A 27,090-nucleotide genomic window follows, 5' to 3' on the forward strand; every position below is an offset into this window, starting at 1 on the left:
TGACTATCTTTCTGAATTTAAAGGCGCGGTCTGGATATGCTTGAGCACAGGCCATGCGCTAAGTGTGGTCGTTCCCTAGGTGTTCACTCCCCTCACTCCCCTCACTCTCACAACCTACCGAGTCATGAACATCATCTTGCTTGACGATCACACTATAGCGACGCTGGAGTTGAGTTTTGTCCATTATGGCAGAAGGTTCGCAGTTTCAGCCTGTTCAAGTAAAAGAAAACAGCCATATAAACCTGTCCGCACCAACCAGATCATCCAGAACACCAACCTCATCGCCGTCGAAATACCAGACCAGCGCCATAGACAGCCCAGATCCGCCAGACAAGCAAAAAGATAACATACAACAGCGGGAATTCGCCAAGGGTCACCCAATTAGCTACTAAACCGCCGGTCGCAAGCTTGAGTACCGCTGAGCAAACGGGAAGCGCTAGATTCTTGCCCCTATGGTCGTATGTGAAAGGTATGTATGCCGGGGTGCTATCTATACCCGCGGACCCTCCTCCTCAGTCGGCCACACATCTCCCTCGTTAGTCAACAAAAGGTATACCCCTAAACCCACCTCATCTACTGCTTCTTCTCCCGCCTCGCAGCAATAGTATAGAAAATACTCCCATCATACACCCCCCGAATATCCTCCTTCATCATGCGCCCATCCTCCGGCCAAAGCATGATATACGTCGCAGTCCCTACGCCCCTCTCATTAGCAAAAGCCCCAAACACCCCCATCACAAGCACAAGCACTTACACTCAAAGAACGCGCCACCCCATCCAATCGGATCCGCAATACAGCGCTGCCCATTCCACACCCTCGCCACATCCCTCACAGTCAAATACCCCCTCCCCTGCGCATACTTGGCGAATATATTCTCGAAATGCTGGGGCACGAACCTACCCTCAGTATCATACGTACCCGTATCACTCCCATGTTTATCGCGGTGGATATTATTGAGGAAGAGGCGGAAAAACGGGTCTGGCAGCCAGCCGGGGCAGGTCGGGTAGGAGAAGTTTGCGTGGATGACGAGGACGGAGATGAGGCAGAGGAGGATGTTGAAGCCCAGGCGGTGGAAGCCGATGAATGTGTCGCGGGGCCAGATGATGCCGTCGTGGTCCCGGTCGAAGAAGTCGCAGTGTTGCTGCAGGACGGTTTGGTGCGCGTGCTTGGTCGCCCAGCCGCGGGATGTGGTTCCTGAGGGCGTTTCGGAAGAGGGGGCGAGGTTGGCGCGTGCGGTTCCTGGGGTTGTTAGTCGGGTGGTATGGGTGATTTGGGCGTTGAAACTCACCGGCGTTTTGGAGCTCGGAGTCTTTTGGGGAGAGGAATGGCTTGCGCTCCTGCGTAACGGGTACTTCTCGGATCGAGCTCACCACTCTATCGTTGGATGCAGTCATTGTGTTGGGATGATGGGGAATCAACAGGTAGAGGTTGTGTTGAAAGACAGCGGGTGGTGCAAGACTTATCATGCGTGTTTACACTATCTCCATGTACGGACTTTTTCGCTTTCACATGTGAATTTAGGATGAATGACGTCAGGATGTTATCGATTAGTCTTATCACTCCAATCTTGACCTCATTGCTCGTTCATGCACGTAACTGTTGATATCTGGTTGTTGTGACGGCCTTGGCGTAGGGGTACACGTACAGCAAACCAGCATGCTCAACCCGCTAGGTATGCTGCTACACTTGTCTGTTTATATACTGAGGAGCTGTATACGCTAGCAAAAAGCAATTCCAAGCAGGAGATACAGCAAAAGATGGCCTTGATTAGATGTGAGGTAAGGAGACCGTGCAAAAAGTAGGCAAAAAGAGTACTCTCGAGCGGGGAATCGAACCCCGGCCTCCTGCGAACTGTCTGATGACAAGCAGAAATACTGACCACTATACGACCCGAGATGGGTGGTTTGATGAAGGAATGCAAATATCATAAGACTATATTCTCCAAGACAAATCATGGTGTCAGCATTGAGAAACGGCGTTTCCTCCAGACTACTGTTCCATCCCATGAGTCAACCTCCAGCCTTGCAACGCGGGGCAGACACCGCGGGGTAGAACAGCATATCAGAAGCAAACCTACATGCCATGTAGAAAACGAATTTCACACACACAAGCACATGGCCCAGACATGACGAACAACAAGAATAAAATGATTTCAACGCCCCTAACAAGTCCCCACTATCTGTACATATAAACCACCCAAACCCATCCGCGAACATCGCATAAAAAATCAGAACCATTCCAACACCCTGCTAAAGCAACTTTTCCTCACCAAGTTCCACATCTGCGCCCTCGCTCGCACTGCCATGCACACGCCGGTGCCCTACTCTACTCCCGCGATGATACAGACTTCTCACAATCGTCCGTCCCATCAATTTGACTGTGACGATCGCGAGGCTTATCATCGTACTCTCCATGAAATCCCGCTTTCTCGTCTGAATGCTTCTTTGGGGAGGGCCTGCCTGCAGAGCCCTCAACCCCGTTCTCACGCTCCTTCCGCCTAGACTGGTAGTGCTCTGTGCCGTTTTCTCCATGATTCCTAGCCATTGCATGTGAGCGAGCGGCTCGGTAGGAAGACTGGCAATGCACGGAGGTCATTTTCGCTCAATCACCTGGCCGGCTCGAGCATCCTAGGTCGGTCATGCTCGCGCTCGCGTTCACGCTCTCGCTCACGGTCTCGAAGAGTGTCGTCACGGTCACTGTAGTCGTCTTCGTCGTAGCGGCGTCGACGGTCTCGATCACGTTCCTCGTCGTCGCGGTGACTGCGGTTGCTTCGTCGATCGCGATGGTCATATTCGTCTTCTACGAACCAGTCAGTTCCACCCTGTCAGACGGCTGATAGAATCACATACCTCGAGTGTCGCGGATCTTCTTGGTTCGATCAGCAAGCTTTTGGATTTCCTCCTTCGTCAACACACGCAACACAATGACGCAGTCCGCACGTTCCTCAAAGCGCTCCTTGGCCTGTTCTAGAGCTTCAGGATTGACAAGTTTGCGGTCAATTCTGGTCCATCGAGCACCAACAGGGATATCCTTCCCTTTCAAGGAGTCCTTGTGGGGAGCGACTCCCTCCCGGATTGGCTCAGGGTGTTCGGGGAACTTCTCGGTAGGCTTGCGGAGAATGCTCTTGATGGGAGGTGGTGAATCCCTGGTGGGCTCTACGATCTGAACGGCCTTGCTGGGTTGCTCTACTGCAGACCTGTCGATAGATGCGGGCTCTTGCACAAGGTTGGGGTCGTACAAACTCGATGAGCGTTCGTCGCGGGAGCGTTCTTCACGGGGGCGTTCTTCACGGGGGCGTTCTTCGCGGGGCCGTTCTTCTCGTGGACGTTCTTCGCGGGGGCGTTCTTCGCGGGAACGCTCTTCACGGGCACGAGATCGGCTCCTCTCCTCCTTCCGTCGTTGGCGATCACGCTCACGCTCCCGCTCCGAGTCGCTGTCTCGATCGCGCTGCCCACGACCGCTTCGCTCGGCCTCTTGTTGCACGCGGCGGCGATACTCCTCATCTGGATCAAGGACAGCCTCCTGTGGTGCTACGTCGTTTCGACGCTCGGCCTCTGGGTTGACGTAGTGACGTGGTCGTTCATCGCCGCTCCCCTCAGGTGAAGGTGCTTTGCGAGCAGGCTTGCTCCTCGGCTCGTCCTCGTGTCGGACCTCCCGAACCTTGCGGTCAGTGTCAGGAGGAGAGGGATAAGCACCAGGCGGAGCGTAAGTCTTGGATGGAGTGGCGGGTGGGGATTCACGACGCTCCTCAGGCCGCCTCCCACGCTTCTCCTCGCGCCGCTCTTCAGGCTTCTCGCGTCGTTCTTCAGGCCTCTCACGTCGCTCTTCGGGTACCCTTTCACGTCGTTCTTCGTATCGGTCACGGCGGTCGCGCTCGTCCCATTGCTTGCGTCGTTCTCGCTCTCCAGATGAGTCGCGGTCACTCTCGCGTTCACGTTCACGCTCGCGCTCCCTAGATTTTACTAATCCAGCGGCACCCAGGGTAGCAGCTACACCAGCAACAGCGCCAGCCGCAATTGGAACGGCACCACGGCGAGATTCTTCACGCTCTCTGGGACGCTCCTCGACGGGGTTGGAATAGGTTGGCGTGGTGCTAGGATAGGCTGGTGCAGTGCTGGGATAAGTCGGTGCGGTACTAGGATAAGTCGGTGCGGTGCTGGGATAAGTTGACGTGTTGTTAGGATATGCTGGTGCAGTGTTAGGGTAGGCTGATGCGGTGTTGTTAGGATAAGCTGGTGCTGGTGCTGCTCGCTCACGTGACACATGAGGATCGGGCATGCGAGCTTCAGCACGTTCCGGTGCGTAATACTGAGGAGCAACCTCTTCTTGTCGTGGTCGTGAGACTTCTGGAGCGTTCCATGTGGGCTGTCGGTCTACGGCGTGGTGGTCTTGGGGAAGGCTGGGATGTACAGGAGCGATACCAAAGCCCCGAGCCGATATCTCGCGATCTTCAAAGCGGTCAACAGTGCTGTGACGCCTGTTCTCTGCCTCTCGGGGGCGTCGTTCGTAGTCGTCACCGTAGGAATCCCGGCGGTGGTCACGGGGCTCTACACGAGGCGGCTCCTGGTGAACCGCTGGTGCGTGGTGGCGGGTCGACGAGGTGCGGGCAGGAGCAGCATCAGCGTAGGAATCGTACTTGGGGGCGTCTCGTGGCCTGTCGATGGACGAAGACCTGCCGTGGATCCGGGGGAGGCTGTTTATGAGCTTCTCAAAGCCGCGGGTCGATGGGGGCGGGCCTAGTTCTCGCGCAGAGTTACGTGCAGGACGGTCGACTATCATGCTGCTGGGACGGGCGCCACGCTCGTTGCTGCCAGTGCGTGGACGCCGCCAGGCTGGTTCGGTGTCTCGGTACATGCTGGCCGGATCGGTGTACGAGTAGCCTTCGTCACTGACATCGGGGAGGCGGGGTGGGGGCTTGCTGTTGTTGTGGTAGGTCCGGCCTCCACTTGTCACGCTGTAGCCGCCTGCACTGTCCCGGTGGCGCTTGGATTCGAGGACGTCTTTCTCGGCAATGAGCTGGGCAGTATGGCTGCCATCGTCGACGCTGTAGATCTTCTTGTGCTCGCGTCGCGAGGGGCCCTGGGTGATGTACGTGTCGCCGCGGGTGTCGAAGGGCTTGGTGAGCGGGCTGGAGGGGCGGTCGAGGCTGGTGTAGGGCGTGCGGATGGGCAGGGCGGGGACGGCCGAGGTGCTGGCATTGGGCCGCGCCACACGGTCTTCGGTGTTGCGGCGCGGTCGTCCCGTGTACGAGTCGTACTTGAGGTTGCTGCTGCGCAGGGCAGACGGGGTGGTGGGCGAATACAGCGGCTGGTGGTGGGACCCCGCAATGCGTTCGCCACTGGAGCGGGGCGAGCTGGCGCGGTTGTAATAGGCGGGGTCGTAGTAAGGGTCGCTGAAGGTGCCCGTCGACGACCTCGCGGGGTTCGCATGGCGACGCGGCGAGGTCGAGCGGTAGTAGCGCGGGTCCATGGTGTCAGCGACGGTGACAGACTTGACGTGCAGCAGCGGTGCAGTCTTGGCGGCGGGCGTGGTGGCTAGCGAGTTGCGTCGCGGCGGAAGCGCAGGCGCGGTGCTGGGTTGCAGTGAGTTCCTCCGCAGGCCTGACGGCTTCGAGGAGAACAGAGGGACGGCGACGCTACCCAACATGTCTGTCAGCCGGTGCAGAGAGGGGCGTGGGATGGAGGGCTTGGCACAAACGACAGAGAAGCAGAAACAACGTCTGGCGAAGAGCAGTGCCGCAGGTGGACGTACATGGTGCCGGTATAAGGGCGAGCGCTCGGTGCGTGTCCGGGAATTTGGCTGACAGCACCAGCACGCGGGCTCGCGGCGACACTCGCGTGTGGGTAGCCCGGGAGCAGGATGATGCAAAGTCGCGGCCCAAGCTGCCTGGATAGTAGCAACGTCCTCGACGGCGGCAGGGGCCTGGGGTCGGGCGAGGGCAGACAACGTGAGGTGGGCGGTGGCGCGCAGGGAGGACCTGGTGGGCGGGCGGCGAAGTGTCAGAGGGTGCGGTGCGCGACGAGAGGAAGAATGAACGGCTACAGGGGCGGGTGAGGTTGCTGGCGGCGAGTGGCTCCTGTGTGCGCAGACAGGACGTCCACCTGGCTCGCCGGCATCCAGTAGGGATCTCCACTATGACATGGTAGCGCCAAGAAAAACCCTGCCTCGCCATGCGTCTGCACGCTGCCCCGCCGCCGCTGCGTGACTGCTTGGTAACGCTGCACGACGGCCGCGTGCCATTCGCCGCCGCTGTCTACGCCTCACTCTGCGAGCCGTCTGCCATGGTGCTGCTGCAAGCAGACGCCGGCTATCGCTGTCAACGTCGCCCCGCCCTCTAGCTGGACTCTGGCATTTGTCCGTCGCCCAACTGACTCTTCTTGGGCAGGATAGCCCTGTGGGAAGCCCAACCTGCCCATCGCCCCGCAACGAGACGCCTCACTCCGGTCACCACGCGCTGTGCGGCCCGAATCATTTCCTCTTTACGAGTACGATCTTCGCCTGTGAACACGCTGCACAGAACCTGCTGCGCTGACTGGCCGGCCAATTGATAATGAAAACGCGGTCCGAGTCGTCCTTGCCAAACCGTGATGTGCACAGGGAAGCCCAGCACGCGTATCAAGACTTCGGCATTATAATTCCACCATTTGCTACAAAAGCCATGCTTTCTTATCCAGTCATGATCTCATCCCGTCGTATCGACCGATTCCCTGGTTCACTCTAATCTCCCCTACGCCTCCTCCCTATGCTCAACACGTGTGCCATCCTTCCTGACACCGTCGCCATCAACCGAGTCCACGTCATCCGCGTTGTGGTGGTTCTGGAGCCCCTTTGCCCGCGACTTGCCAGGAAACGTGTCCATCAGCGCGCCTTTGATGATGTTGCCCTCGAACAGCACATGTATCGACTCCAGCGGCACCCCCTTTGTTTCAGGCACGAACAAAACTGCATACACGCCCATGACAACGCACAGAGATCCAAACAGCAGAAACGTGCCATACGTGATATCCGCCAGCATGATAGGAGTGATTTTTGCAATAACAAAGTTGAAGAGCCACTGGGTCATCAGAGCGCAGGCCATGATGAGAGAGCGTACGTGGTTAGGCGCGCACTCTGAGCTCAGCACAAACGGGATTGGACCCCAGCCTTTTCATCGTCAGCAAGAGCTTGTGATGTGTTTCAAGTAAAGAAGAGACTTACCGAACGAGTAGAAGACCACAAACAAGTACACGCAGATGATGGCGAAAATCGAGTTTCCATCCAGCACTCCAGTCGGTGGGTGGACTGCCATGTTGACGCCGATATAGAACATGCTGAAAGCTTGACCGGCAGACCCGATGATGAGCGACCACTTGCGGCCCAGCTGCTCAGTAAATGCCATGAGGCCAATGGCGGTTACGACAATCTTGACGATGCCATACACGCCCGTCGCAAACAACCCAGACGAACCACCAGTAAGACCAATCTGCTTGAAAATTTGCGGTGCGTAGTAATTGATTGAGTTTGTCCCAGTCCACTGTTGCCAGAACATGAGGATAACTGCAAATGAGGACTGGTAGAATACGCGCTTGCCAGAGCAGGCCGCCTTGAGCTGAGCCACCAGCGACAACTTCTCGTGTCCGTTGAAATCGTTGACGATATCGTCCAGCTCCTGGATCACATCTGGGTCCTCGACAGGCTTGCCACGAACGTGTGCCAGCGCTTTGGCAGCATCTTTAATACGGTTCTTCTCGACCAGCCAACGGGGGCTCTCGTTTTGGAAGAGTATGCCAACGAACAACAGAACGCCTGGAAGCATTTGTAGAGCAAAAGGCACGCGCCATTTTTTGGAGTCTGTTGGGTCTGTAATGTCAAGATTGATTCCGTAGTTCACAAAAAAACTAAGACATATGCCGGTAACTTTGGATGGTCAGCTGTGAACAACGAGGGGGCCTTGAAACAGTCAAACTCACCATTGAAGAGTTGCTAGGATAGTTAGCTATGAATAGCAAAAATTTGAAGAGGGCCAGAATTACCATGCATCCAACGCATCGTCCTCTAATTTCCTTTGGTGCATTCTCACTGATGTATGTGGGCACGACAGCAGAGATCAAGCCGACACCAAATCCCCCAATCGCACGTCCAATGTACAGTTGGGTCAAGCTGGTAGTGTTGATTGCACAGAGGGTCTGCACGATGGATCCAATGATGAAAATAACATCGGCGAAGAGCAGCGCCTTTTTGCGCCCAAATGTGTCGCTGATGTAGAAGGATGCCAGAGCACCAAAGAAGCAGCCAGCCTGAAGGACAGAAACGATGTTGCCTTGCAGATTGCTGAAGTTGGGGCTTTTGGGGTCAAGACTGCATTTTTGTTAGACACCAAAACGATCAGGATAGCCACCACAACTCACTTGAATGAATGCTGGAACGCATCCATTGTCAGAACCCCCCCAATTAATCCCGTATCCCATCCGAACGTCATACTCCGGTGATGTTAGTTGTATTAAAGTCATATAAAACCATGCAGATTATTTACCCTCCAAAAGACGCGGCCGCGGTGAGGACATAGGCGCGTCGGTGAGTCTTGATGTCTCGCCATACTGCAGGAAAATCAAATTTAGCCATGATTGCGTTACTACAGAAGTGCTTATTTTCTCCAAAGCATAAGGCGATATATTGTGTTTTATAAGTATCGGGTATGTCGGGGCAATGCGATGCGTGGCGTGGGGTCCCCAGTGGGGAAGTGGGCCGACACTCAACAAGTAGTAGATCTTCCTCCATTCAAACGCCGCGGCATGACCAAGTCACCTATACAGCGCTGTGCGCATGAGTCAACAAAAATCGTTGGACATTTAGACAAGGACTGCGGTTACATCCGATAATGCAGGCCCTCCCGTAGAGCTGAAAGCAGGAAATAGCGTCGTATTTATATTAATTCAGAAGAGTACGTTGACCTCATGATAAACCAACGGAATGGGAACGACAGGTTAGTAAATGAGAGGGGCACTGTTGGTCTTTGAGTTGAGAATTGTCGAATTCATGTATGTTGTTACTGGCAATTGATCAATATGTTGATAGGTGGAAACAGATGGTACGTTACTGTTCATGTAGATGTGTGTATGTATTGTATGGTGTATCCGTCAGAGAGCTAGCTAGGTTGCTCATGCATTATGTACATGGCAAGACCCGTGACACTGACTACCTAGCCCCAACCGCCTGTATCATACCTAAACACTATGGTCTGTATCCAATCCCTCCAACTGATAAAGTAGGGAGCACATGGTTCTGACAGAGCTCACTTGTTATCCGTATCAGTAGGATGGCGAGAAGGCCGCTTCGACCCAGCAGGAGTGGGCAAGCCAGATGTCAAAGGGAGAGCTAAGAGCGAGGACCGTAGTGCTGCCGTCTGAACATCTGAAGCATGAGTGTCGGCAACTTCGGGAGCATCGGCAGTGCGCTGGGTCTGGTCGCCGAAGAGTTCGATCACCCCTCCCACGTCTTCTTCATCATCATCTTCCATATCTCCTTCCTCTTCCTCATCCGTGTCATCTTCCTCTTCCTCTTCCGTATCCTCTTCCATCTCGTCGGCCTCTCCCATCTCGTCAAGTTGAAGAGAGTATTCAGCATCGATCTGTTGCCTCTCGGCGAGTACCCTCTCGGTGAGCTCAATAAGCTGTTTCTGAGACTGGAGGTGTAGTTCGGTGAGGGCGGGCTCATCAGAGAACAAGTTCTGATACGCCTCTAAGGCGGCCTGAGCATGTTCCCTATATCCAAGTCAGTGCATTCACAAAAGAAACCTCGACTAAATGTAAAAACTGCACCAAACTTACACAGACTGATCCGGCGAGTGTGCAAGGACGAGATGACAGCCAGCCCAACCGAGAGGGCTCAGGCGCGGCTCGAGGAGCAACCGACGACACATGGCGTTCGCTTCTTCTGCTTGGTGCGCCTCAAATTTGTCCCAAGCATAGCAGAATAGCGCGTGCAGTGCCCGGCTGGTGTTGTCCAACGTATTGGATGACATGTCTGCAAGTAGAGATGAGTCGTGTTTGGCGGTTGAGGCAACTGCGGTGTGACAACTGTGGTGATAACCGTTGTGATTACCATTGCGATATTAATTTAGTTTGCTGCCTAACAACTAATTTTTCATGTGACGCTACCTGGTTCTGGTGGATTGGCAACAAGCGCTCAAAGGTTCAGTGAAAGCCGCAACTGAGCTAGAGCAAAGTCTTCCAATAACTTCCGAAAACCACACACATACTTGATAGGAAAAATGAACGTACTTGACGTCCTACCTCTTCATAAATATCCCGCGTTATCTTTAACCTTTTATTCCAACCATGTTTTGCGCTGTTGTGTAAGATGAACGCAGGTGACTTCCAGCTTTCACTCGAAAATAGGAAAGAGCCCCACACGCACCTGATTTTGCGTGTGACGCTAGCAAAATCTGGTGAACTGGCAAACAAACGCCCACAAATAAGCATAATATTTTTTCCTTCTCTACCCACGCCCACATCACGCACACACAACCACAACTCACTGTTTGTTGGCGTACGTGACAACATGGCAGATCCACCCCACCGACGTTCCGGACGGCTCTCAAGCAAGAAGAAGAAGTCAGGAGAACAGCCTGAGACTACTGCGAAACGCCGGGCAAGCGACGCGTTCCAAGATGAGGACAATACGCTTGACGATGAGTATCAGCAGAGTGAGGCCGAGGAGAAAGCGGGCAGCGACCACAACGGCAACCCTTCGAAGCGCAAAAAGACGGTCATGAAACAGCGGCCTTTCAAACGTGGTCCAGACCGAAAAATGCAGACTTTCCTATCGCCCGGGTCAAGCTCACAGGCGGTCAAAGGAGAAAGCGAGACGCTTCCCGAAGGCCTCCGCAGATCTAAGTCAAGCGAAGAAGTCTACTCAGATGAACGCACACTTCTTCTCCAGCGGTTCAAGACTCTGTTGTCCAACGTCAAACTGAAAGTACACCGGAAACCTACTCCTGCTGCTACGGCCATCAACCACAGCATTCACAACTTCTTCAACATGCCTGTGAGAGAAGGACGCACTTTCGTACCCGTGGTTGAGCGGGCCAAGGGTAGACCTGTCAGGGTTGGGGCGGGCAAGCCTAAGAAGACTCTGAAGCCGTGGGTATTCGCTGCAGAACGAACAGCATCAGACGGCACAATCGAACGCCGATACTTCGGACTTTGGATTGCTTCAGCCTTGACCCAGACCACAGCCGACCTCGTGTGCACCGATCTGACGAAGGCCCTCAATGGATGGCCAGGGACTATCGACGCCATCACATCAGACAGTGAACCAGTGTTGGGAGCGTCACATATTTGGGGGCTAATTCGAGCATCTCTTGCACGCCATGACCGCACATACTTGCGGAGTCCCAACTATGCGCATAAGAGGGACAAATCGTCGTTCTATCTCAACCCGATACTCGTTGATCCCATTACGTTCATGCCGAGTATGCAGTGGGAATACACCATCTCCCCACTTTCCATCGCTATCACTACCGATGATACGTCAACATTCATTCCCAAGGGATTTGGTTTCGTCAAGTACGAAGGCGGAGGAACGAAGGGTCGCGTGTTCGACTACGACTGCTATTCGTACAAGCTCTCAGCCGACGGCCAAGAAGAACTACACGATAGTGGGCTTCCAGCCGAGCTGTTCAACGAAGGTGAGGATCGCGATCATGTGGAGAAGATCGAGAAGCTTGCTCGTGGGCTTCTGGCAGCTACCTTCATGATGGTAGCAACGCCAGACCAGTTCAGATTATTTGCCGAAAATTGGATCAAGGAGAGAGCCAACAAGAAGATACTCAAAGCGGTTTTGGTCTACGGCGGCAATAGCCTGGTAACTCTCGATCGCCAATTCCTGTCTTGGAGTATCGTACCTTCGGATCAACTTCGAAAAGACTTGATACCTGGCTGTTACCTACCAGCTGTAGTCGTGAACTCCCGCGACCGTGCTCGAGTGGTGCCAGTCCTTGAAGCCTTGAACAATACGTACATCAGCACTGCTTCTGTTACAGATGCATGGATACAGGCTGTGATCCAAGCTGATATGGTAAACGAAGCGATACGACACGGCGAACCGTCGCTATCCACGTGTTATTGCGATGAATTCACGGATTCTGAGATCATCCACTGCTGCGGAGACTGCGGTCGTTCCTTTCGATGCGGACATCTCACCATGGCTGCACATGGTCTACGAATTTGTAAAGTATGCACAATCGAGCGGGCCACAAAGCCGTTCGACCCTGCATACTGGATCCGCCATCGTTTTCGAATCATCATCGCTCGTGCCGAAGCCAGCGGTAGCGAAGACAAGGAAAACGAAGGCTTGGCCATTCAGTACCTTCGTGCAAGTATCGAAGGCTTTGAATGGAAAGACAGCTATTGTGATCAGATGCGCACACTTCTTCCAGAGCGCAATCGCCATTTTGCCCCTTCTGTCGATGCAGCTTTTCCATTCGGCCGCGGGACTGATATGACTCTCATACATTCTGCCGATAATGTTGTTCTTACGACTTTCGCTCTGAATATGATGAAACACACGCATATCCCAGGTTTTCTGGAAGAGTTGGCAAGGTATCTCAAGAACACCGATAAGATTGCGGAATCCAGCGAGCTTGGTCAGCCTGGAAAAGACAAAGCACTGAAAGAGGAGAGAATGAAGATGATCGCTTTGTGTACCGAGTTCACCCTAGTACGGTTGTTGTTTCCTATCTCGAAGAAGGGCCGGTCAGGGCTGAGCAACTCTCGTGTGGAGTCGATGCGGTTAAGTTGTCAGAGCGGCAAACTCAAGCATGGGCTCAACACATCAGCTGGTGCGCGCCTAGCGTCAAAGACAGAGTTGCCGAAAGTTTTGCAGTTTGGAACCACACGTCTCAATTGGGCCAGCGATGTCCTTGCTCGAATGAAGGTGCTCATCGACGAAATCCAGGCTGAGTTTGGATGCCAACTAGACAAATCTACTCAAGATCGTTGGGTTTGGGTCGGTGAACCAGGTAGCATGCCTGCCGGATGGAACAGCGATGTCGCCTTCAGATTCGCAACAGATCGTCTCAAGATGATGACGTCGGCATGCAACAGATACTTCGAAACGATCGAGGACCCGGAAACAATCTTTATCGAGATTGTATTCATCGCCTGCGTCATTCACTGTAAGATCAAAGAGGAGGACGAGTGGAAGGGGAAGACCTACTCATTTTCCGATTTCCAAAAGCTCAAGTCGCGCTATGCTGAGTTCCTTGGACTTCCCATGGTTCTCCGACCTCGCTCCCCGTTGCGTATGTCTATAGGACATATAGAACATGGCAGGCAGATGCTCAGCGGATGGACTCAAGGTCCTACCTCTCTCAAAGACCGGAACGATGCAGCCCAGAACATGGTAGCTCAAACCTGGGCCTCCAACATGTTGCTGTTTGACTTTGACTCGGAGTGCTACGAAGCATTGAAGCAGATGGTCCGCGAGATCAAAGTGCCAACTGAGTACTACGATCCTACCATATCACGAACTCGCCTTACCAATGCCACGATCGATGATATGTATCTTGACGACTCCGAAGACACCACCGATACCCTGGAGAATCCAGAGACTTGCGACGATTTTGCGATGTTTGGCAATATCGGAGAAGAAGACGACGAGGATGTGGACGACGAGGGTGTGGGTGCTGTGACAGGAGCGACTCCCTCCAACGCAATGCAACAAAAGTACGAGATGTATGCGGGACTCTATGAGCAACATGCCGAGGAGATAGGAAAGAAGGGAGCGCACTGCTTGGAACAGATGGGGGAAGCGATGCAGTCCAACGACAGGAGGCAGTTCGAAAAGTTCGAAGAGATGTTCAAGAAGGAGCTACCGGATGATGAATCTTTGTGAAAGGAAAAAGAAAAAGGTGGAGGACAATATAGCCTGCCGGGCCTTTGATGTATTGCCACACTATCAGGTATGACTTTGGGTCAACTTGACGACGAAACGTCGCTGTCATGGATGCCACCATGATGCTCTAGCAAGATAGAAGAAATAGAAAATGTGAGAAAAAGGACACAAAAGTGCATGATAGGCGTATACTGCTAAGAATGTAGGTGCAAGACTGCTATACTAATCTTAGATGTAGCTGTCCAGCTGTTGCAAGATTTCGCTGTATCTTGGTTCCTGGTATTTCAATTAACTGAAAATGTACCTAGACACACAGGCACCTCTCAGCTCAAAGGCCGACAGTGTATCTCTCATTCACCAACCCGTTAGTTCTTGATGATCAATTGACCGACAAAAGGTCCGCACACTGTCGGTACGAAAACTCGGCGTTTGCACGAAGTGGAGTTCGTCAGATGCCGACCCCAGGATTTCCCCACACTTTCAAAGAACACCAGAGCAGTAGTTTGAAGTTTTATACCTATCTCATTCGTTTATCATGAGTCTTCAAATGCCGACCAGATTCCACACGATTGCCCCCCCATATTCCGGGTAAGTCCATATCCTTCTCAATCATATGTTTGCCTTCTCCTTCTTCTGTTCTGGCACCTGCGTCAACAGCTTCTCGTCTTTGATTGCCGATTTCAGGTTTTCCAGGACCAGCAGCTCCATATCGCGCTAGTACAGTTAGCGCATGTCCGATGCGTCCAACGATGGAAGCAACACGACTCACCTGTGTCTCGAATGTCCCGGTTCCAAGGTGAGGCAGCAGCACAGCATTCTCACACTCCAGCAGTCCTGGGTGGATCTTTGGCTCCTCCTCAAACACGTCCAGCCCGACTGTCCAGACCTTGCCGCTCTTCAATGCGTCGACCAAAGCCGCCTCGTCAATCAATGCTCCTCGAGCCGTGTTCACGATTATCACGCCGTCCTTCATTGTTTCGAACTGCGCCTTGCCAATGATGTGCTTTGTGGAGGGGTTGAGGGCCAGGTTCAGACTGAGCACATCGGACGTCTTCAGCAGCTCCTCGAAGCTCACGTATTTTGCGCCATCTTCTTCGTTCGAGGGCAGTCGATTGCGGTTGTGGTATTGGATCTTCATGCCGAAGGCCTTCGCACGGTGTGCGACCGCAGAGCCGATGCCGCCCATGCCCAAGATACCGAGCGTCTTGTTCTTGGGGTCATGCCCGAGCTCGAACTTCCCGCGCCATTTACCTGGGAATGTGTCAGTCAATGCTGCCGCGAGGATCAAATCGCCACTCACCTTGGTTGACTGCCTGGAAAGAGTGCTTGATGTTCCGCAGAGCGCCCAACATCAGCCAAATCGCTATGTCCGCAGTCGCATCATTGACCGCTATCGGGGTGCTTGACACTGCAATGCCCCTCTTGGTGCATGCTGCGATGTCGATGTTGTTGTAACCAGCTCCGTTGTGGCAAATGTACTTCAGGCTCTTGGGTAGGACGTCGAGCAACTCCTCGTTGAAATCTCCAGTTACGGGGTTCGAGTCGTTACTCCGGTAGAGCACGAAGACGCCGTCAAATTCGCCACTTCGACATTTCGAAAGGAAGTCCTCCCGGCCGCCTTTTGGGTACTCAAGCAGTTTCGACGCAACCTGTGCACACTCTTGCCATTCCTTCCTCGCGTGGTTGAGATCACCGATGAGGAGTGCTGCTCGTTGCGACATGTTGCGTTTGGTTGTACCTTTGAAAAGGTAGGAAGAAAGCTAAAGTTATTCGAAAGCTCTGGGACGCTCCCCTCGAGTGCAGCGGCGTTTGATGCCCTTTTATTGCTCGCGCCCAAGATCCACAATGGTCAACCGGCCCAAATCGTACCGAGCTATGGCCGATCCACGCTTCAAACGTAGTAATTTGCCTCGATAAAGAGCCGGGGACGTAAAGCTTCTCTTTGCCTAAATTCAATTTCCTGGCCGTTGGGCACCTGAAATACGCATGCCGATGACGGGACCCCGCCTGGGGATTTACATATCGACCCCGCCAAACCTCCACAACTCTTCAAGATAACGTTGCAGATATCATGCTTGGCTCCAGAGATTTGACCAATGCCTGATATAAGGCAAGGATATCCCTCGGAACATCCGATAACATGTCGCTCTTTGCTATCGACCCAGACGAGGCCGGACTCGTAACATTTGCGATATCGAAGATCCACGACCCAGGTACCCAGATCAAAGGCCGACTCCGCAAGGTCAAAGGCCGAGGATGACGAGGCGTAAGAGCGCTAACCCGCATTTCCTAAACTAGCGCGGTTAGTGTGTGCCAGCAGGGCTGGGCTTTGCGGAGTCATATCGTGGCCGACATCCCGACGCAACCCCAGCATCAGTGGAATGCTCGAGCTGCCTATGCGTTTGCCTACGCGTCTGCCTATGTGCCTTGACGAATACTGAATGGCAACAAGCGGTGATGAGGCGTATTGGAACGCCTGAATGTGGATGAGCTATAAAGATCAGGTATTCTCTTCCTCTGGCAGGTAGTCAAAAGACACAGATCACATATATACATTCTCAATATCACAACGAAAACGCAATGGAGCTGAAGAAAATCGCAATCCTCGGGGTATGTTATACAATACCAAATCGACAATCAAGACGTGTACTCCTTCGAATACTCACTTAACCTGCAATAGCCTGGAGGAAATGTGGGAAACTCCACCATCACCGAACTCCTCAAAGACGGCCAACGTTTTGATATCACGGCTATCACTCGTCAGACCTCGACATATACACCACCTCCAGACTCCACCATCATCCACAAGCAAGTGGATTATACATCCCTATCCTCGCTTGTGGAAGCTTTCAGTGGCCAAGATGCAGTTGTAAACTGCATCACTGGGGGAGCTACGCACTACGAGCCCTCGAAACTCATCATCGACGCTGCTATAGCAGCCGGAGTGAAGTTCTACTTTGCAAACGAGTTTGTCGGACACATCATGAGAGAGCAGTTCAAAAGAATGCCCGAGGCGTTTGTCGGCGCGAAGATCCGCATTCGAGAGTATCTGGAAGAGCTGGGAAAGGATGGCAAAATTGCGTGGACAAGTTTGACCGGGGGGCCGTTCTTCGATATGTGTAAGTGGTTATGTTTTTTACTGCAGATACCCAGTTCTCTACACAGCGGTATGTGTAGCACGTCAAGAACCACACTGACTGGTAGACCAGGGCTGATGAAGGGACCAGCGGGCTTCGACGTTGCCAACCGCCGAGCCCGTATCTACGGCACGGGAAACAACAATCTTTGTTGGACGCCCCTATCCACCATGGGTCTTGCGGTAGCAAACATGCTGCGACATCCCGAACCTATCATCAATCGCCCGATATACATCTTTCCCTTCCCAAAACTCAGCCAAAACATCATCCTAAGTACGCTCGAGTCTGTCCTCGGCACCAAGTTTACCGTGGAGAATGTGGATGTGAAGAAGATCAACGAAAATTCTAGGCTGGCTCTCGAAAAGGGAGAGGCCGCGAAGGCTATGAAGGGGCTTGCTGTGAGCAACCAGTTCTTCGAGGGGGACAGCGGGAATGATTTCAGGGATTTGGTGGAGAACGAGACGGTTGGTGTGGAGACGATGAGCGTGGAGGATGGTGTTCGAGCTGCGATTGCGACATGGGGTGAAGATTTTCCTGTTGTGCAGGGCATGTTCAGAGTTGAGCCTTGCGAGGTTTGAAGTTGTGGGAGTAAGGGGGCTAGAAATGTGAACAGCACGCTTGGAAACATTTAATATCGCAGGATGAGTGTATCCCTTGCTCTTCAGTCTCTAGAAATATAGAGTCTATCGGCACTCAACCCCCATTTTGGAATCTGCAACTTGTCAAGGATGAAAAAGGATATGAAGCTTCTCCAAGACGAACCCCTCAGTTCCTATATCCCTTCCAATCGTGTCCGATAAACCTATAACTTCCAAACCCTTCTCATCTCCACCTCTTTCTATCTACCCGCCCAGCAACGGATCCTCCAACGTTGTCCACTCCACATGTGCCCAGTCCTCCACACCCAATTTGGTCTTCTTCCTGCTCCACCCCTTCGGCTTAAACTCAATGCTCAAGCCCGCTGTAGCAGCCCACCCTCCATCGCGTTTCCTCTTTCTGCACCTATCCACGCGATACAGCATGCTCTTGTCTTTGTCCCGCCACTCACATAGAGCCGCTTGCATGGGTACTACGACGAGCCACCTTTTCAAGTAGATGGTGAGGCTTCCGGGCGGCTTGCTGCATCCGGTTCCTGGTACCCGTCCAAGGGTGCCAATTTGAGTTTGATCGTGTTCCTTGTTCGAATCGCCCTCATGTCTCTCCGCCGGCGTATATTCGACTTCCTCTCCAGCCCTATCCGCCAACCCCTGCAGATCATACAGGCTGCCTAAATTTCCAAGGCAAATCCCCTCGGGAAACGTCTTATCTCGATACAGAAACGTGCGCTGCACCCTCAACGATCGCTGCACCCACGCCAGCAAAGGCCCAAGCCCAAACTCTGCAAACACACCAGCCAGATGCGCAATACTCGGGCGATAGCACTGAGGCCGCTGCCACTGGGGCTCCTCTCCCCCAACAAGCCCATCATACGACCGCCTCCCCAGACTGATCCACTCGAGGCCCCGTAATACAGTCAACTGCCGCACAACCCCCTCCCACAACGCCCAGTGCAAGACGCCCTCGTGACAGAGATGCAGCCGCCGCACCCCCAGCAGAAACCAGTTGTTCTTCAACCCCTCGGGCCCGAATATCTGCGCCACGCTCGGCAGTCCCCACGCCAGATCGCCTGTCATAGTAATGTCCTTTGCTACGCGCACTTCCATCGTCTGCACTGCGTGCCGGAACCACAGCCATGATGGCACGCGGTGCCAGACTGGGAACGGGTACCACGTGCCGCCGACAGGATACACACTGGCCCAGAGCCGCGCTTTGTGGCAGGCAAGGGCGCGCGAGCAGCGCGTTGTTGCGAAGAGTGCGGGGAGGCGCGGCGTGCGGATATAGCTTCTGTAGGGATGGAGTGTCTGTGTGCTTCTGGTTTTGCAGAGGGTGATGGTCATGGCGTGTGGTTCTGCGGCGAGGAGGGCGGCCGTCCATATCAGGTCGCGGAGTTCTTGTGGGAGGTTCGAGAACTGGGGGAACGTGGTGGGTGGGCTGCATGGTGTGAGGTCCATGGAGGTAGACGTAGCTTTCGAGTCCGTAGCTAGCAATATCTGAAGTGGCGTCGAGTGTGGTGGGAGGATGCCATATAGCTTTGCAAAGTATGTCTGGTTGGTTCCTGCTCAACAAGCATCATTAGCTCTTGCTTCAAGAATTGTATCGGACAAACACGTGCATCACATCACGTCTTATCTGCAATCGGAAAGTGCATCCATACCATACAACAGATACCAAGAAGTCATCGTTCATATTCCAAGATCTTCCAGCTCAGGTTTACTGAGCGAGTCATTATACGATAGTAGTCACCACTTACCATTTCCTGAGCTTCCAGCAAACGATTATTTTGGGGTTATAGCGTATTCACGCCTGTTGTACAAGCAGATAGACGCAACACAGTAAAAACCTAGTATAGCAACTCAATGTAGAAGCTAATACCCAGCCCCTTTGCACACAGTCAGCATCAGTAAGAGTACACAGTAATGGTAACAGAGAGTTGATCAACCGTCTCTTGACGACTGGCTGCTCAATCCCACCAAGCGATATACCTCCCAATGGAGGACTGTATCTGCCGGATACGCCGCTGTCAATTTAGACATACCCTCGTGGTGATAGTCATAGTGCTGAGTATTCCTCTGCTATCGTCAACTGACTTGGTTATTCGTAGTTTCAGGCGGGCTCTATCGAGTTGAGTAAAACTTTTATCTGGTGGAATGATGCCTGCCTGACTTAACTTTAGGTGTCGGCCTACTTTTATTAATCTCCATGTCATAGAAGCAGAAAGCCACAACACAACAAAAGCCGAACATGATTGAAGCAGTATATAAGCCACACCCCAACTCCTTAACACACAATAAATATCACTAACAGCACAAAATACCGACTTACTTACACCAAGCCCACCCCATCGTCAACGAAAGACCATCCCTCCGCACACAACGAACCCCGCAACCTCGCAACCTCCAGCCAACTCCCTCAGACCGAGCACTTTCCCCTCCAATTACAGACTAGCAAACACGGCATACCGTCAGACCAACACTGATAGTAACCGACACATACCAAAGAATGGAGCTCCCAGTTGAGTGAGTCAGTGAAGTAGGAGAGTTTTCTAGCAGTGGAGCGCTCGATTGACAGACGGCGTGTTATCTATTAGTGATTTGATTTGATTTGATTATACCGAGCATGCGAGCTTCAAGAGTGCGGATGTTTGGCTGTCGGGGGTTGATGGAGGTACTGGTAGAAGAGGATGGGTAATCTGTAGGATAAGATGGGGGGTGAGGAAGGATGTTGTGTTCCGATAAAGAGAGCCTCATCATCAAACGACCTCCTTCACACAGGCAAACACATTACTACCCTCAACATGTCATGTCATGTCACGTCATCCAAGACCCAATCACAAGACACCAAAAGTTCCAGAAAAGCTCAAACTATCCATCCATACATACACACCCTACCAGCAATATATACCTCTCAGCCTATCTTCTATCTCCCATCTACCACCATCCCCTCACCCCAACACAGCCCCTTCTCACCTGACCCTAGATCCCCAAGCACATCGCCTTCCCAAATCAAGAACACGATCAAACATGGTAAGTAGGCAAGCAAAGGGGGACGCAGCGCCAGTAACCCCAAACATTAAAACAGACACTATAGTCGTACAAAAACGAAAACGAAAACGCCCTCGCTAGACGCACACAACAACGGAACCACACAGACACACAGACACAGACATACACGCGCGCGCGCCATATGCTCCAGCTATATACAGTTTCCGCATTGCATAAAAAGGCAGACGCGGGCAAAAAAAACATGCAAGTAAGAAACGTAAAAAGAAATGAAAAATTCGTCGACACGGGATTTGAAGACGGGACAAATCATGCATACGGTCGGGGCCTGCTGATGGAGCGTTTCGCCGGAAGCCGAAAAAACAAGCAAAAAACAATTCTATAGGGTCGTGAAATCGTGTGTAAGGGTATCTGTTTTGGTTTAGGTTCCATTTTTTGGTGTGTGTGAGAGATACGGATACGATCGGGAGATCGGGGGGTTGCATATTGTGGTACAAAGATCAAGAGAGGATCGTCTATTGAGATTCTAGAAGCGTGTGAGCTCTGCGGTGGTAGCGTCCCAGCGGCTTTGGCATCGGCGGTACAATATGAGCGCGTGATTTAGTCTCGTTCTTTTCCCTGGTCGATTCGGCCTTGTTCTTGAGGAGCTTCTTCTTCTCTAGGTCTGGGTCGTAACTGTAGGATGCGGTGATTGTGACCTTTTGCTCCCGTGTGCTTAGCGGAAGCTGGTATTTGAAGTTACCCCGGACAATCAGCTCAAAGGGATATTGCAGGACTTCTTCCCAGCGCGCAGTTCCCCCTGATTCGGCTTTGTTTCCGGGATGTGAGAGTCGGATTTCACCAACGGCCTCGCCTTTTTTCCGCTGCCAGAATGAACTGTCAAAGTTCAAGGGTGAGTCGAAGTGGAAGACACGTCCGAGAGACATGGTTCGAGGCTCGCCCGATTCAGGATCGTCGATCGGATCTGTTCCTTCATCGACACCATCATCCACAGAATCAGCCTCAATGGGTAGCCAGTCTTCCATGTTGTCTTGTGGTCCTTTTCCGTGGAGGCGCCACCATGCATCAGACCCGACGTGCTTGCTCTTGGCGAATATACTCACGTCCATGTCTGCGACGATGACGCCAATGATGTTGGGATTGACAGCGTCGACAACCAAGTCCAGCATAATTTCGTCTTGGCTCACGACGACATTTCGGATATCTCGAACTTGGACATTGGTGAGGGGCTTTGTGGTCGCAAAAACTAGCCCAACCGAGCAAAATACGACGACAAGGAGCAGGATCGAGAGGACGAGGCATCCCGCGAATTTTCGACACCAACCACCATCATGACGATGACGATGTCTTTGCTCAAGCTGGCGAAGTGTCACGCTATTCCTTCGGCGGGGAGTGCGAACTCGTGGGCTTCGGCCCGATGGGAGCAGCGGCATGCGCTCATCGTCGGCTGCATGTTCAGCGTCGAGATCGTAGGCGGAGTATTCTCCGGGCTTCTTGGTGCCGTTGGTTTGGCCGTTTGCAACGTTGAACGTATGGAAACGAGGGCTATTTGGCTGGGATGGATGTCTTGACGACGGACCTCGTGCGCGTGAGGACTGAGCCATTGACGAATCGCTGTCCATGACTAGATGGCTTAGCGCGCCCCGGCCTTGGCCAAGTCGTCCAATATGATGGTGGTGGCTGCCTTGACCTACACGGCCAGACCCGATGCGGATAGTTCCCTCGCCACGATCCAGGACGTCGGGATCAGCGTTGATGTACGCATTGGCGAACTTCATGCTGCTTTTTTTGCCAGGATTCTTGTGGGCGTCGCGGATCGCTAGTTGCCGTGGATCCGCTAGACTCGCAATCGATGTCATGCTCGGTGTGCGCGAGTGGTGTTGTCGGCTTCGATGTGGTTGTTGTTCTGGAGGATTCGATTCGTAAATAAACGTCGCATCCGAGTCGGACGAATTTGCTTCGTCGACCGCGCTCGCGACTTTTTGTTCGAAGACATCTGCTTTGGACGAAGCTTTGCGAGAGCTCGCGTTAGTGCTTGAGTAAAAATAGCGGAGAGAAATCGGTCTTGTGGGGAGCATGCGCATCTCTGGACTTTGGGGTGGAGACATGGATGCCATGGAGCGCCGGTCATCATATAAGCGATGTGAGACGGAGCTTCCAATAGAGGACGCAGTATGGGAGCGCGGCCCCATGTCTGGTCTGTTCGGGAGGTTGTGGTGGTAGGAGATGTGCGAAGACGTACCAGTACCTGCGTTGATCGACGGCGCTTTCCGCTTATTGGGTTTCCTTTCTTTTTTGGGCCGTATTGTCTCGTTGCTCGGCTTGAGTCTCAGGCTGCCGTCAGCGCGCCCAGAGGCCGAGCGGTCTTGGTTGCCAATCGGGGCCTGTGCGATGGACGAGACCGTCTCCGTCTCCACCGTCACGTTGCGCAAGGGCGGGTCTCTCTGCGAGCGTGTCGACAGCGACGAGAGCGAGGGCTTGGTGGAGAGGACGTGCGGGCGGTAGGTGGACGGGGTGCGCTGTTCCTGCATCTTGCCCCGCCGGACTGTCCTGGAGCCGCTGTCGCTGCCGCTCCCCGTTGCGCTGTAGGTGGTGGTGCTCGTAGCGGCGGCGGACGTGTTTCTGCTGCTGAGGTCTTCGGTGACTTTGGACGGGCTGACGTCATTTCGCTCTTGGTCGGAGGCTTTGAGCGCGGGGGGCGTGTCGATGAAACTGCAAGGAGAACAGGTCAGCAGAGTGCAGCCGCAAACGGATTTTCGTGCCGTGCCCTAGTGTCTGACAAGAGTGGGGCTAGTCGCGGGCAGCCTTACCTTTCCGCTTCGAGGCCGTCAAAGCCGGGGGTTGTGGGCAGGCTGGATTCCTGCACCGTCTCGAGCTTGGGGACAACGCCGCTGGCGCCCCTGGTCGGCCCCTTGATGCTCAGGGCGGGCTCCTCGGCGTCGCTGGCCACGGCGTCGTCCTTGAGCATGGCGATGCGCGACAGCGAGGCGGGCGACGAGGCCTGGACGACAATGGCGGGCGTCGCAGCCGGCTCGGGCTTCTTTGCGGGCGCGCGCAGGGAGCTGGCGCGCGAGCGGGCGCGGGACTCGGACGACGGCTCTGGCGACTTGAGGCGGGGCGAGATGGGCCAGCGGGGCGTCGAGTCGGCGGTGCTGGCCAGCGGCGGCGGGCGGGTGGAGCGGGGCAGCTTGACGACGGTGTCTGTCGACGAGGCGGGCGACATGTGGGGGATGCTCGCAGACGACAGGGCGCGGTGGATGGCCGTGGCCGAGGGCGGGCGGGAGTTGGCGCCGGCGAGGCTGGAGGGCCTGCTGGGGCTGACGTCGGTGCTGCTCTTGCGCGAGCGCAGGCCGGTGCGCGAGCGGAGGGCTGCTGGGGGAGGGGCGGCGCGTGTGTGGCGTGCTGGTGAGGCGTCGCGCGAGGACTGGGGGGACGTGGCTGTCGAGGGCGAGCCGGACACGTTCACCAGCGTCTGGTGTCGGGGGTGCACAGGCCCGCTGTCGAGTGCAGAGGCAGAGGCGGACGCGGACGCAGACGCAGACGCCGGCTTGGACGCGGCGGGCAGCGTGGGCGTGGGCGTCGACGTGGCGGTCGACGTGGGCGTCAATGTCGAGGTCGGTGTCGTCGAGGGCTCTTCCGACTCCAGCACGCCCGTGATGGATTGGAAGTCGGCGTGCATGGCGGCCGTCATGGTGAGTCGCTGTTGTCGTCTTGGGCCAGGAAGGCTTGGGAGGGCACTGTCATGCTCGACCGTGTGGGCACTGGTTCGCTGGAGGCCCCGGCGAGCGACGCCGCTGTCAGAGTCGAGGAGGAGCCCACTGCGCGCCCGTCATTTGCTGGCAGACGTCACCCCAGTTTGCAGCAGTCGGCGTCAGACAGCAGGCAGCAGGCAGCAGAGCAAACGGCGGGGAATGCGTCGGGGCCGGTGCGCCAGAGAGAGGGGAAGTGCAGTGTCTTTGCGATGATGCACCACTGTCGTCGGGCCCTGCAACCCTCACCTTGAGCCCCCAAGATCGGTTGAGCCAAGCCTCGTCAGGAACCGACAGTTGCCAGCGCATCGCCCGACTGCTCACTACAAGACGCTTCTGCACCCTTCCTTCACACACCGCAAATAACCACTCCCACTCCTGGTCACCTGCACGCACTGCCCTCACCGCAAACCTCGCCATCCCGCACCCAGCACCACAGCAGCCTCCCTTCACCCGCGACAGCCACCCTGCCTGCTGACCACACGGCCGCTTTTGATAGGGCTGGCTGCGCGGCATGGTCCGCATGCAAAAGCAATCCTCTAACCTCTGCCTGCGCCTCTGAGGCCTGACGCCTGGCGCTTGACTCTATGCGCCACTCCCAGCCCTCCACGTACCAGAGCCCCACGCCCAGCGACCTATCTCGCCAGCACAGCGTGCGAATCCGGCCTGAGCGTGGGTTGAACGAGTCCTGTTTCGCGCCTTGCACATGTGCTTTTCTTGTCTCCAACATGTGCCTATCTCGCCCGCCTGCTCGTTGCAAATGTGCTCACCTCAGCGCGGGAACCTAATCACCTCCCGGGCCGTACCACCAGATGCCTAAATTTACCCCATTAGTGCATGAATCTCACTGCGCAGCCCCAAACTACGAGGTCATCTTTTCCGGCACACGTGTATAGCCACACGAACTGAACGAAAAGAGAAGAGTGCTTGTTCAAGTTGCCATTTCCAATTTGGGAACGATGTTCCCAGGCATAGTTTACGAGCATGTGTAACCTGGCATGCAGCTAGCTATACCGCTACCTCCCTGGCCTTATCACCAGCCTTGTTTCCCAGGATAAGCTTACTTTATTTTGTCACAATTCTCGCTTGGATCTTCGTCGTCTTTCTCCTTGTCATTATCTGAGTTCTTCAAACAACATGTGCTCTGTCCTTTTCTTTCCGCAGTCGAAACAACAGATAGAGAGATCAGGTCAAAAGGTACGAATGCTGGTCTTCCAGTGCTGTGTGTCGTAGTAGTCGAGAGGAATGGGAGGTACTCTAGTTGAGTCTCCGAACGTAGGCAGCTCGACGTTGAACGCTGTAGTAGCCACGCCCACCAGCACTAGACTTATCTACTCTTGTCCTATGGGTGGCTGGGGTTGAACGTCAACTTATCTTGCATCTTGACCAGTGACGTAATCAGCCTTCTTCTACTATCCTTCTCCAACACATCTTTTCTACACAGCAGCCACAGCAACCACCAGCACGCCCAACTGATACAATAATGTTGAAATGGATATGCTATCCAATCAACGCGCTGCAGGAGTGGTCAATCACCTCTGCATTTACAACAAATGATACTCGTCCAGCTACCATCATGTCAAACACACCACCACTCCTCAAGCTCCCATCCGAGCTACGCAACAGGATCTACGAGTTCGCCCTCTCCACTCCAACGCCGCTTTACTATCTCGAGCCCCGCAACGGCAACAAGGCATTCCTCCATGTCCGCGCCACTTCACCACACCGACCCGACTATCAGGCCATCGAATTCAACCAGCTCAAGTACACGAACAAACAGCTGTATGCAGAGACAGCAGGCCTGGAGCTCAAACTCAACGACATCGTCGTTTGCACACAGTCATACAAGGAGAGTCCCGCGGACAAACTCAGCGCCTGGCTGTCTTCCATGTCGCGTGCAAAAGCAGCCTGGATCAAGACAATCGTAATCAAATTTGAGATCTCACGGCAAGCAGACCGACAGCACTTGGAGAGGATGCCCGAATCGGCAGAGGCTCTCGTGCAGTTGACGCGTCTGTGCAAACTGCACCCAAGCATGACGATCAAGTACACAATCCCTGGCTGGACATGTGAGAGCTACTTCACACGCTTCATCTCCATCTTCTTCGTCGACGCGATATGCTATATCATGGCGTTTCGGGGTCAAGATCGCCGGGATATCCTGTTCGATGAGAGGCCGGACTTTATGGCATTTTACATGAACATCGCGCGGGCTTGGCAGGGAGACGTGGATTTGGGGGACTTGCAGGCTGCGAATTTGTCGTATATCCCTGAGGACTCGGTTGAGTTAGCTGGGACTGCGAGAGAGGTGCTGGCTGGTCGGACGAGGGGGGTTACTGTGTTGGAACTCGAGGAGGAACATGATCTGGTGATGAAGTGGCTTGTACATGGCATTTGAAAGAGCAGGACTCGTCGAGAGGGCAGAACCATAAAAGCCTACCTGCAAGCTTGATTGTGAGCTCAGATCCGAGCTTGATTATAGGCGGGCTCGTAGGTGGGCTCAATCGTGAGCTCCATGGTAGGTAGACTTGATCGTAAGCGTAGCAATGTTGTTGCGATTAACAGTAGTACTAGTAATACAGTGCGGGGTAAATGTACCAGGCCCAGTGTAAAATACACCGACGCGGTACCCCAGTGTACGCTAATGCATTGGTGCCTTTCCAGCTTCAAGAGACGTCGCTTCCTCCCTCACTCTCTACACCTGCACAATTGTTCTCTCGACCAAACAC

At 54.1% G+C, this 27,090-nt stretch overlaps 9 protein-coding genes and 1 non-coding gene across 10 annotated transcripts; 3 read left to right on the forward strand and 7 right to left on the reverse strand.

Annotated features, from left to right (window-relative positions):
- Positions 1–113: 113 nt before the first annotated feature.
- P153DRAFT_305546 (Caleosin-domain-containing protein) lies at positions 114–1,406 on the reverse strand. The gene is made up of 3 exons (XM_033664604.1): positions 1,290–1,406; positions 755–1,240; positions 114–695 (listed from the first exon to the last, which is right to left on the reverse strand). The coding sequence occupies exons 1-3, from the start codon at positions 1,393–1,395 to the stop codon at positions 574–576; spliced, it is 714 nt and encodes a 237-aa protein (XP_033529179.1). The 5' UTR covers positions 1,396–1,406; the 3' UTR covers positions 114–573.
- Positions 1,407–1,815: 409 nt separating this feature from the next.
- On the reverse strand, positions 1,816–1,897 carry P153DRAFT_t7. The gene has a single exon. It is a non-coding gene; the product is annotated as a tRNA-Asp (tRNA).
- A 709-nt stretch (positions 1,898–2,606) lies between these two features.
- P153DRAFT_372085 (uncharacterized protein) lies at positions 2,607–5,647 on the reverse strand (the record flags this gene model as incomplete). Its single annotated transcript, XM_033669364.1, has 2 exons — positions 2,607–2,800; positions 2,851–5,647. 2 exons carry the CDS (start codon positions 5,645–5,647, stop codon positions 2,607–2,609), a joined length of 2,991 nt encoding a protein of 996 aa, XP_033529180.1.
- Positions 5,648–6,728: 1,081 nt separating this feature from the next.
- P153DRAFT_372086 (MFS quinate transporter-like protein QutD) lies at positions 6,729–8,602 on the reverse strand (the record flags this gene model as incomplete). The annotated part of the gene is made up of 5 exons (XM_033669365.1): positions 6,729–7,144; positions 7,199–7,897; positions 8,061–8,338; positions 8,389–8,460; positions 8,514–8,602. 5 exons carry the CDS (start codon positions 8,600–8,602, stop codon positions 6,729–6,731), a joined length of 1,554 nt encoding a protein of 517 aa, XP_033529181.1.
- Positions 8,603–9,272: 670 nt separating this feature from the next.
- On the reverse strand, positions 9,273–10,001 carry P153DRAFT_380607 (uncharacterized protein; the record flags this gene model as incomplete). The annotated part of the gene is made up of 2 exons (XM_033669940.1): positions 9,273–9,741; positions 9,808–10,001. The coding sequence occupies 2 exons, from the start codon at positions 9,999–10,001 to the stop codon at positions 9,273–9,275; spliced, it is 663 nt and encodes a 220-aa protein (XP_033529182.1).
- Positions 10,002–10,540: 539 nt separating this feature from the next.
- Positions 10,541–13,876, forward strand: P153DRAFT_380608 (uncharacterized protein; the record flags this gene model as incomplete). The annotated part of the gene is made up of 1 exon (XM_033669941.1): positions 10,541–13,876. The coding sequence occupies one exon, from the start codon at positions 10,541–10,543 to the stop codon at positions 13,874–13,876; it is 3,336 nt and encodes a 1,111-aa protein (XP_033529183.1).
- Positions 13,877–14,348: 472 nt separating this feature from the next.
- P153DRAFT_392111 (glyoxylate reductase) lies at positions 14,349–15,834 on the reverse strand. Its single transcript, XM_033671124.1, has 3 exons — positions 15,177–15,834; positions 14,646–15,127; positions 14,349–14,590 (listed from the first exon to the last, which is right to left on the reverse strand). The coding sequence occupies exons 1-3, from the start codon at positions 15,595–15,597 to the stop codon at positions 14,486–14,488; spliced, it is 1,008 nt and encodes a 335-aa protein (XP_033529184.1). The 5' UTR covers positions 15,598–15,834; the 3' UTR covers positions 14,349–14,485.
- Positions 15,835–16,456: 622 nt separating this feature from the next.
- P153DRAFT_329515 (NAD(P)-binding protein) lies at positions 16,457–17,704 on the forward strand (the record flags this gene model as incomplete). The annotated part of the gene is made up of 3 exons (XM_033665392.1): positions 16,457–16,486; positions 16,557–16,995; positions 17,086–17,704. The coding sequence occupies 3 exons, from the start codon at positions 16,457–16,459 to the stop codon at positions 17,589–17,591; spliced, it is 975 nt and encodes a 324-aa protein (XP_033529185.1). The 3' UTR covers positions 17,592–17,704.
- Positions 17,705–21,127: 3,423 nt separating this feature from the next.
- P153DRAFT_380612 (uncharacterized protein) lies at positions 21,128–24,303 on the reverse strand (the record flags this gene model as incomplete). Its single annotated transcript, XM_033669942.1, has 2 exons — positions 21,128–23,324; positions 23,423–24,303. The coding sequence occupies 2 exons, from the start codon at positions 24,301–24,303 to the stop codon at positions 21,128–21,130; spliced, it is 3,078 nt and encodes a 1,025-aa protein (XP_033529186.1).
- A 1,165-nt stretch (positions 24,304–25,468) lies between these two features.
- Positions 25,469–26,999, forward strand: P153DRAFT_10090 (uncharacterized protein). Its single transcript, XM_033661855.1, has 2 exons — positions 25,469–26,879; positions 26,936–26,999. Exon 1 carries the CDS (start codon positions 25,845–25,847, stop codon positions 26,757–26,759), a length of 915 nt encoding a protein of 304 aa, XP_033529187.1. The 5' UTR covers positions 25,469–25,844; the 3' UTR covers positions 26,760–26,879; positions 26,936–26,999.
- The last annotated feature ends 91 nt before the right edge of the window (positions 27,000–27,090 follow it).

Source organism: Dothidotthia symphoricarpi (assembly GCF_010015815.1).
Source record: "Dothidotthia symphoricarpi CBS 119687 unplaced genomic scaffold P153scaffold_1, whole genome shotgun sequence".
NCBI classification, from domain to species: Eukaryota; Fungi; Ascomycota; class Dothideomycetes; order Pleosporales; family Dothidotthiaceae; genus Dothidotthia; species Dothidotthia symphoricarpi.

Coding starts and splice junctions, on each gene's coding strand:
- P153DRAFT_305546 (XM_033664604.1), bottom strand. CDS start 1,395: ATGACTGCATCCAACGATAGAGTGGTGAGCTCGATCCGAGAAGTACCC. Junction 1,241..1,289: donor CTCCGAGCTCCAAAACGCCG/GTGAGTTTCAAC, acceptor TAACAACCCCAG/GAACCGCACGCGCCAACCTC. Junction 696..754: donor GGGTGGCGCGTTCTTTGAGT/GTAAGTGCTTGT, acceptor AGAGGGGCGTAG/GGACTGCGACGTATATCATG.
- P153DRAFT_392111 (XM_033671124.1), bottom strand. CDS start 15,597: ATGTCGCAACGAGCAGCACTCCTCATCGGTGATCTCAACCACGCGAGG. Junction 15,128..15,176: donor TTTCCAGGCAGTCAACCAAG/GTGAGTGGCGAT, acceptor ACACATTCCCAG/GTAAATGGCGCGGGAAGTTC. Junction 14,591..14,645: donor CCGGGACATTCGAGACACAG/GTGAGTCGTGTT, acceptor TAACTGTACTAG/CGCGATATGGAGCTGCTGGT.
- P153DRAFT_10090 (XM_033661855.1), top strand. CDS start 25,845: ATGTTGAAATGGATATGCTATCCAATCAACGCGCTGCAGGAGTGGTCA.